The sequence below is a fragment of the Sipha flava genome, unplaced genomic scaffold (assembly GCF_003268045.1).
Source record: "Sipha flava isolate LNK unplaced genomic scaffold, YSA_version1 116_pilon_pilon, whole genome shotgun sequence".
NCBI classification, from domain to species: Eukaryota; Metazoa; Arthropoda; class Insecta; order Hemiptera; family Aphididae; genus Sipha; species Sipha flava.
Window position 1 is genome coordinate 1,350,258 of NW_020271740.1, and position 10,069 is coordinate 1,360,326.

Here is a 10,069-nt window from a genome sequence, read left to right on the forward strand (position 1 = left end):
TCATTGCAAAGGGCGTGTTATTGGTTCACAAAAACGTGTGTTTGTTACGCCGCCTTTCGATTTTACTTCGGAATACGCGTGGTTTCGGGAAAACGGCTGTTTTCGTTGATAACCGATGCACGAGCAGTTTTTCGGTACCACGGATCAAGCGAGAAAGTCCGTCCGGCTTTCACCCTAACCGGTTTACGGACCGCTGTTGCATCGGTCTTTCCGGTGTTTCAATGACAAGCGACTTTCTCGTGCATACTGTTCTCGCAGAACGAGCATATCGTTAGAAGAGAACGCGCGTTCGAGACTTTGTCCTGGAGAAGGATACTGTGGAAGAGCCGTTACGTTAGTCAGATTGCGAGTCCGCGGAAAGAAGACGCGCAACGGCGTCGCCGAAACGCGCCCACAACGACGTCCTGTTGCTGTTAACACTGATTGGTGCCCCCATCACGCAGTGGTTACTACAGGTGAGCGCGAGTTTTCTGCGATATTTTACTATTTTTTTTCGTTTCGAACCGATCGTCGAAAAGTTTGATCGCAGTGCACAAGATACTTTGCCGGATCGCATGGCCCTAGACCTATACCTCTTCTCTCCGCTGATTGTCGCAACTGGCGACGATTTGTCTTTAATCCGCGGTCGCAAACGTTCTAATGACTTTGTGTAACCGAATGATCGCTTAGAATTTTTTTTTTTTTTATTGCTAGTCATCGTGCAGATCACCGTTACAATATTACTGAAGGTATCTATATCCAGTGGCGAATCTAGGATTTTTTTATGGTGGTTGCTATTTTGTTAATAATAATGGTCTTAAAGTACTTATTACATATAATTTGGGGGGGGGGGAAATTAATAATTTGATACTTAAATACAATTAAGCAATATAAAAATAATAAACAATTTAACATATATTATTTTTTAATAATTAGGTACATAACAGTACAATATAATATGATATAATTTAAATCTTTTACAATTATACTGACCAGTCCTCTAATTGCATTTTTCTTTTCTTTTTTCTAGTAACTATGTCAATATCTATATGTTTATCTTTATGAATATTTAATAGAGCTAAACCATTTAGTCTAGACTCAGTCATTGTAGAGCGCATATAATTTTTTAATCTCCTTAAGGTAGAATGTGACCTTTCAGCAGTTGATGTTGATACTGGAAGCGTAGCAAATAACTGTAAAAGGATTTTGATGTTTGGAAAATATTCTTCACAGTATGGGAGTGATGTAACAGCAGTATGAGGGATATTTGTTTCTATTTTATTCCATTTAGTTTTCCAAAGATTTATTTCTGCTTTTAATACTAAATCTGAATTTGAAAGTAAATCTTGGTCATAGAACATTGCAGCATTTACTCGTAATATAGCTTCGGTGCTATATGAATCTTTGTGAATTGGAATGAGACCTTCGAGTGGAATAACTTTAACAAATTTATCAGTGAATCTTGATTTTAATTCTTGGATAATATGGTCTAAAAATGGTATAATAATTGTTATTTTAAACCACTCCATAGGATTTTGGTTGATATTGGCATTAATGTTATTCCTTTTTGTTTGATGACCACTAAGTCGAGAAACTTTTAATTCTTCATCAAATATTAGTAATTTTTGAGCTGTAATTTCAAATAAGGTGATGAATGTTATATCAGGATTTTTACGAATGTCTTCAAACACATTAAGTATATTTTTGAAATTTTTCATTGCACTAGATAGATTCTGTTTAGAAATTTGTAATTGTATACTTAAAGACCTTGTGTATACAAACAAATTAGTCACGGTTTCTAATGCTACAACAAATTCACTTTGTTTAACACTTGAATTGAAACTTGAAGCTTTAGCAGATATTTCTCGGTTTGTATCTTTTTCTAATTCTTCTAATGAAATTAAAATAAATTTATAAAGTTCATGGAATGTAATGATGGGGTCATGGCGATCTACCCAACGTGTTACACATAGAGCTCGTAGTTTCGTTTTTTTTTTTTGGAAGTGGTTCGTTATTATCATTATAAATTGCATTTAGCAATATATTATTACGTTTTGCCGATGCCGATAAGAAAACTGACACAGAACCAACAATTCCAAATATATTCCTAATGGCTGGTATATTACATGCTTTAGAAATTGCCAAATTTAATACATGGTTAAAACAATGAGTATACAGAGCAAGCGGATGTTCATTTAGAATTAACGCTTGAACTTCATTATTTATCCCTAAAAAATTCATTAAATGGTTAAAAAAATATTATTTTTATACCTTGAAAGTATTTATTTTTATTTTGGGACTCAAAATTTAAAATTTTACTCTACAGTTTTAGTTTTTATTTTTTTAGTTGCATTCTTGCATTTGTACCTAATAATAACATACCTGACATGTTAGATCCACCATCATATCCTTGTCCCCAAAGGTTGGTCATATTCAATACAAATGCATCTATTTGTTTTAATATAACATCTTTAATGATTAGACTGGTGTTGGAAAGTAATTCAGTAAATCCAAAAAACTCCTCTTTAATCACAAATTTGTTCATGTCAATATATCTAAAAAATATTTTAGAAATATAAATTCATATGAAAATATTTTCTAAAAAAACATTTAATATGTTACCTAACAGAAAAAGTAATTTGCTCTTTTGTGCTGATGTCGGTGGTTTCATCACATAATATTGCAAAATATTTTGAATTATTTAATTCTCGTACTATATCTTCTACAATAACATCACGAAGAACTTCAATGATTTCATTCTGAGTAATTTTACTTATTATAGTAACATTTTTATTGCAATTCTTTAAATGCTTGTGTAATATTTCATCACCAGAGTCTAACCTGAATGCCAAAAGACTGCGAAAAATTCCTAGCTCTCCTGTTACAGCTGATTCATATTGAAACTCGCCATCATCACGATGTCCCCGGAGAGACAAATTGTTTTGACCACAGAATACTATTATTTTTATTAAAGGTACTAGACGTTTTTTATTTAATTCAATGATAGACTTAATTTTATTATTTAAAACAATATCCACCGATTTTCCTGTCTTGTAATTTTCAATGAAAAGTAAAGCTTTTTCTGCTGATAATAAGTGGATTTCATTATTGCCATGCCTACTTAAAAGTTCTATAGCTTTTCTATAATTGGTAAAAGATACTTTTATAAATTTATTTAAATTCTGAAAATATTAAGCATTAACAAAATTAAAATTTTTTAGTATAATATAGGTATTATAGTGAAATAAAAATTTAAAATACTGTAGTTATAATTGTTGTATAAACATTGGAGAATAATTAATTTAATATAGCATTATAAATTTAAAAATTAAAAACTATTTATAATTTCAACATGTATCATTTATAATAATATCAAACTCAAAGTATCAATTATTATTAGTAACGATTATATTTTGTTGTAACGTTTGCCATTTATTCGCATTTTTTCAGGTACGATGACCAAAGGCATGGCTAATTTTTCTTCGGTATCACCAAGGATGAATTGTTCTACAGACAGAGTAAGCAGGCAGCGCAAGCGGCGATGTTCAAGAAACAGAAATTATATCTTATATTATTAGAGTTATATAGATTTAAGAAAAATCAATATTTAAAAGATTTATATTTTGTCAAACGTATTCCTATTATCCTCATCACCAAAAAGTTTTATTGAAGTGATAGGAGTTCGAATAATTATTATTTCAACCGTAATAAAATGTGTCAAATTACAAGAGCCTTTGGCGACAAAAAAAACCCAATCCGGTTTTGAGTTCAAGCCCTTTTTTTTCCTTAGAATGCTATAGTAAGACTAAATTCGCACAGTTTATTGCACAGAAATCAGAAATATTGCTGTATTTATTATATTATTTATTGAGGAGAAAAATATTTTTGATTTTATATCGCCGTTTATTGTAATAGAATAGCACTTTTTAATGTGATATCACAAGATGGTACTTTTTTTTAAAATGTCAATGGTTACATATTCACTATTTATATCATCGGTAATTATTTAAACAACATTTTTGCAAATTTATATAAATTACTGAATTTACTTAAATATTAAAATATTACATGATGTTTGAAATTAAAAAATACACGTAACACAGCTCTCAATAATCAGGCCCGTCAATAAATATTTCCCTCCTTAAAGCAAAACTTGTACTGTCGATCTTTTTTAAAAGACATTACAAATCGAAATTTTAATATGCTGCAATTATTCGTAGTCACAACGAGCTACTGGTTGTACGATAATAATAGAGACGCATTACTCTAATTATTGTCATCTGTTGTCGATATTTATATAATTTTGCCACTTTAATTTCATTAAAATTTTATACAGCCCTATAGGAACGCATGATTTGCTTGGTGCCCTAGCGACTGGCCTGACGAGAATTAATTTGAAATATTTATAATCATGGTTATAAGAAAGTTAATAATAATATACATTTTCTATATAATCTCATTTTTATTTCGTTTTAAAATAGAGTGCTATTTTAATCTACATCTAATATTTCATGAAAACTGGACACTTTTTAGCATAAGGATTTAACTCGCAAATATTATGCAGTTTCGACCTATAATTTTTTTAATAGTATATACATTTAGATCGCACTTTTCGACGTAACTCTGTTTTTTTTTTTGTGTGTACCACTGTCAAGACAAAAGGGTAGTAGATTAGTATAGTAGTAGTTATTTAAATTTATTCCTATCAAAGTAATATAATAATAGTATAATAATGACTATAGTTGTAAAAAGTTAATATGTTAAATTGTATATATTTAATATAAGTATAGAATATTATTTATAAGATAAGTCCTCTGATAAGGCTCGCAGGTGGTTGGAAAGTTACCAAAAATCGGTAGCGAACGCGTTTGCATTCATTTACGAGTTTGAAAAAAAAAGTTGAAAATCGACCAAAAACCAAAGTCAATTTTCGAAATTCGTGAAAGAATAGCCTTATGGAAAAAGAACGGCTTGCTGTCCGATTGTTTTTTTAATGAGTAGAAATTAAGTTGGAAAATTAATTAATTATTAATAAGCTTCTCTTTGTATATAGAACATTTTTAATAAAATATTTGTTAGATATTAGCTATTATTACAAATATTATTTGTATTTCACGAGCTGTGACTAGAGTTTAGGAAAAAAAAAAATATTAAAATCTCACCGGTTGAAAAATTAATTTTTCTAAAAATTTTAGAGTAGGTTTTAAATATTTAGTTTATACTCTTACAAAATAAGATTAATATAATTAATACATAATTTATAAATGTATTTACAAAACAAATAGATATAACAATTTTTGTTCTTTTTATTGATATATATATATATATATATATATATATATATATATATATATAACACATATGATTCTAAATATAAATGATTATCAAATAAAAAATAGAAACCATTAACATTCGTCTAGTAAAAAATAGTGAACTTTATATGAGCTAAAAGGTACTCATTTCAGAAATGCATTTTTCTTAACTTTTCATCTGTACAATTATAATTATAAAAAAAAAATAATAATAATATATGTACACAAGGTGTGAAGAATGTTATGATATCAGGAAATCTGAATTATAAGGCATCTCTCCATTTATCTTAAGCCATTTCGACCATTGGCCGCAATAGTAATATAAAATATCTACATAAACAAAAAAAATTTGTTTTACATACGGCCTAAGAATCTAACTTTCATGAACTATATTGGTATATTCATAACTAAATTGGTTTGTCTTAAAATATGTAACTTATTAGAAATTAAAATTAGTATTCCCTGCGTTTATTACATTAAATTAGTTTATACATGACTAGACTAATATCAGTTATTGTTATTTGCTAAGCTGAATGGTATATACGTTTTATCCATATTTCTAGTCTTCGAGATCGTAAATTATATTAATATTGACAACGGATAACGGTTACCTTTGGATTACAAAAAAGTACTTGATGGCATAAGCGTATGTAAAGAAGGGGAAAGGGGAGTGCCTGGCACTCCTCGAAATGTTGTAAATTGAGCCCTGCAATTTTAAACTAAAAGTAAGGGGCCTGTATTTAAACTGATATTGTTCAAATAAAATAAAATTTATTGTAAAATATTTGGTATAAAAATACTTAAATTATTTATTTAGTAATAAAAAAAACAAAACAAGATTTTTTAAATGTTCATGTAATTAATATTAATTAATAATATTATGATAATATAACAACTACAATTGTCTACAAAAGTAAAATAATACATCATTGAAGAAAAAATACAGCGACGAACGGTAGTGGTCATGACATTAATTTCTATTGATAGGTACGGATGATATCACCCGATGTGTAATACGCACTGCATATATAGCGTGTCTCTGTCAGCGTTCCACGTCTTGTTAATAAAAGTGTTCATACTCGAAAATAATTATATAAATTAATAGTTTATATATACATAGAAAAATAAATAAATAATTGTTTAGCCTGAAGTATTAAGTATTATATTTGTAATTTATGATAACGATAAGTGATAATCTCATATTTTACAATAATCTTGGGACATAGACTTATAAAATTATTGTAAACGAGTATCGCAACGTAATACGCCTAATAAAAATGTCTCGTGTCTCATGGCAGAAAACGCGATGGAATATTTGATGAATAATTCACGACGGAAAACGTCGTGTCGTAGCCTTAGTCTTAATAATATAATATTATTATAAATAAAATCGCCATATGAACCAACCTAATACAATCACAAATAATAAACTTCCATACATTATATTGAACAGACACACAAAAACAACTTATTCTATAAACTCTTGGTTGATAATTGTTTTAAATTAATCAACGTATAATCACGAAAACGTTCATCAGAATAATAATCATTAGTACCTATTAATATACAACTTCCCCCACCCGTTCCCATTAAAGATATAAATATTCCATGTGTATTACAAGACTTATAGGTAAATTTGTTTTTCTAAAAAGATCGGTTTCAACGAAGGCTTTCCGCGTACTGTAGCACAACTAACTTGTAGCAATCGAATAAAAATCAACTAAGGGTGTTTTGACAACCAATAAAAACACCACTTATGATGGGTCTGGTGCACCCTGCTGCGCGACCGTTACCGCTATCGACGCATCTGTCCTCGACCATAATTCGTTCACTTTGAACAATGTACCACCGAACATCTGTCGGGTGCGAACCGTTTCTCTCTTTGGTTTACAAACAATACTCCGACACATGCCACTTCCTTTTCTTATTTTATTGCTGGTATTATACTTGGCATCATAGACGCCATCAGGAATTCTGTCAGAGGGTGCATAGTATCTATGCTGATATTTAAATAATGCTTATATTATTTTTGTTTTTATCCACGGCTATAAAGTAATGTTACTAGAAAATCCAATAATGATAATGATAGCCTCTATCCTACATTTCTAAATAGTATTATTTTTTTTATGTAATTCAGGGGGGTACATGTACACACCCGTGGTACTCCTCTCGCAACGCCTAACCTAACCGGGCATTGTTCGTTTTACTCGATAATTTTTCTAGACGATCCACATTTCATATCATTAACGATATCCTACTGTAAATGGTACCTTTCTTTATATTAGTCAATTTACGAGTATACCGGGCGTAAACGTAATTCTGACGAAAACTAGTCGTGTCCGCGTCTACTACTGCCACTATCGATGGCGCCACATTCACTCACCCGTCCATTAGTCAGTGTCGCCACTGTCCTACTCCTGTCCTAACCTGTGACTGCGCATAAAACAAAACATAAAATATACGTAGCGATCAAATTATTGATAACATTTGGCTTAACGGTCTTTTTGTTAACACCTAATTTCTCGATAGATCGTTCTTTTTATTTTGCGAATATTGTTTATTTTTTTCGTCGATATGGTTAACGAAAATTACGTTTCACTTAAAACACCAGAAAAATTCCTTGGGAAAAGTTAGTAAATATTTAAATCATTTTTATTTATTTATTTATTTTTAATTCGGCGGTATATTTTACAGTTTCATTCTCTATTTTGTTTCTCACATTTTTATATAAATTTTTACAAATAAGCATTCAGTATAAATAAAAAAAATTAAATACTAAAGCATATTATTGGATTTTGCGATTAAAAATAACATTTTTGGTTAAAATAATTGAATTAAAATTTTTTCAGATTAAAAAACAAACCGATGCAATTTACATGAAAAAATATTTAAAATAATATACATACGCCTCATTTTAAGTGAAGGTACACTATATACATTTTCTTCTGATATATTAATAATTTTCCAAAAAAAAAAAAATTATGCCATAAATTATTATTTTACCCAATATATATATACGGTTATTAAGTTGGTATTAATAATATCAATAATAATAAATACATATTTAACATACTTTGACTGATATTTATTTATACATATTCAAATGGACGGAGTCAAATTTGTATCTCAACGATACGAAGTTTTTGTTTATTAATTAATTAGTAAAAATGTGTTGCCCTTATTAGCCAAGCTTATGGCACTCAAAAACCTGACAAACTCATGACAAAATTTCGTTAAATTTTAACTTTTTAACTCGTGTTATTGCCCAGACTTGCCCATAATATAGGCATATATTATATACATATTATGTAACTAACGTAACATTTTACTATAACGAGTCGGTGCACATGAATTACGTATACCAAACGTATACGAATTACCAAAACAGGTAGGCGAACCTTTTTGAACGAATTGCGTCTCGAAGTATACTCAGTGTATATGTTTATATATACATGCACTTATAAAATACAATTTGTGATGTTCCCGGTTTCATTGAAACAGTCTTACAACGTTTATAGTACAAACTAAAGCATAATGGACAAAAACCCTGGTGATCTTTTTCAAATTCTTTGTACCGACCACCACTGAATGGCCATCTATCGGATCCCAACAAAGTGAAAGTGTCCCCGCCAAGGTTTACGGCTTATGGGGGGGGGGGGGAGAGCTGTATTTTACTGGTACCGACGTCCAACGAACTACTCCCTTACACATTTCATTTTGAAAGAGCACTCTTACCAGACATCAATTCATCGTATACAATTGTTTTTGTGCGAATAAAAATGATATCATTTAGGCACGTTGTTGTTTCCTTAATGCCGTTGTGCATAATATTCGCCGTCGTTAGTAGTCACTCAAAGGATGTAGGTGAGTCAAAATATTTATATTTATCATTTTTTTACGATCGGTTACGAACAATTCAGTGGGAAAAGTCAGTGACTATTAGAGCCCTGCTCCATGTGGTCTAAACCGGTCCGATCCGGTCCGGTCCCTTTGCCTAAAAAAAAAAAAGAAATCAGTCTAGTCTGGTCAATTCGCCTTCAGTTCAATAAAATAATAATTGTCTTAATTTTGAACAACAATTTAATATGATTTTACTTATATAAATTACATAGTAGAATAATACACAACATAATAATACGTTATTTTAACTCGGATTATATTTTGGGACACCAAAGTAGCTTGTCGGATTTCTATATGGTTTTATTGGTGATATAATATTTACTTATATACTATAGATCCAGAAATAGAATTAGAGTTAATAATTGGGGATTGTCTTATATGCTATCTATATTATTTCCAAATGAATACAATATACATTGTGGACAATTTTATAATTAAATGGTTTTATAATTTATTTTGAACATTTTACGTCATTCGGTCTTATTTTTGAATGCCGGTCCGGTCTTGGTTTTTTCTAGTACATTCTAAATGATACGGTCCAGTCCAGTCTGGTTTCATATTTTATTTCATAGGTCCGGTCTGATCTCTGTCTTAGTTAAAATGTATCAGCACGATCCGGTCTTTAAAATAACGGACCATACAGAGCTCTAGTGACTATGAGGAACATTTGATGGAGAGAGAAGGACAATAATTGATAACATTTATCCTCTATTTGATATTACAAACATTTCAACGCCGTCGTATTATTAATATGGTATTTTTGTTCGATTTTTATCGCCATCGGTCACCATCACTATTGCACTACACAGTAACTTACTTCGAAATAACATACCTAATTTCTATTTAAATTTGTTGGGAAACCACACGTAATCCAGCTA

At 30.0% G+C, this 10,069-nt stretch overlaps 1 protein-coding gene across 1 annotated transcript; it reads right to left on the reverse strand.

Annotated features, from left to right (window-relative positions):
- Window positions 1-962: 962 nt before the first annotated feature.
- Window positions 963-7,201, reverse strand: LOC112692326 (52 kDa repressor of the inhibitor of the protein kinase-like). Its single transcript, XM_025566961.1, has 5 exons — window positions 7,085-7,201; window positions 2,602-2,738; window positions 2,362-2,534; window positions 2,031-2,207; window positions 963-1,930 (listed from the first exon to the last, which is right to left on the reverse strand). The coding sequence occupies exons 1-5, from the start codon at window positions 7,199-7,201 to the stop codon at window positions 963-965; spliced, it is 1,572 nt and encodes a 523-aa protein (XP_025422746.1).
- Between the last annotated feature and the right edge of the window lie 2,868 nt (window positions 7,202-10,069).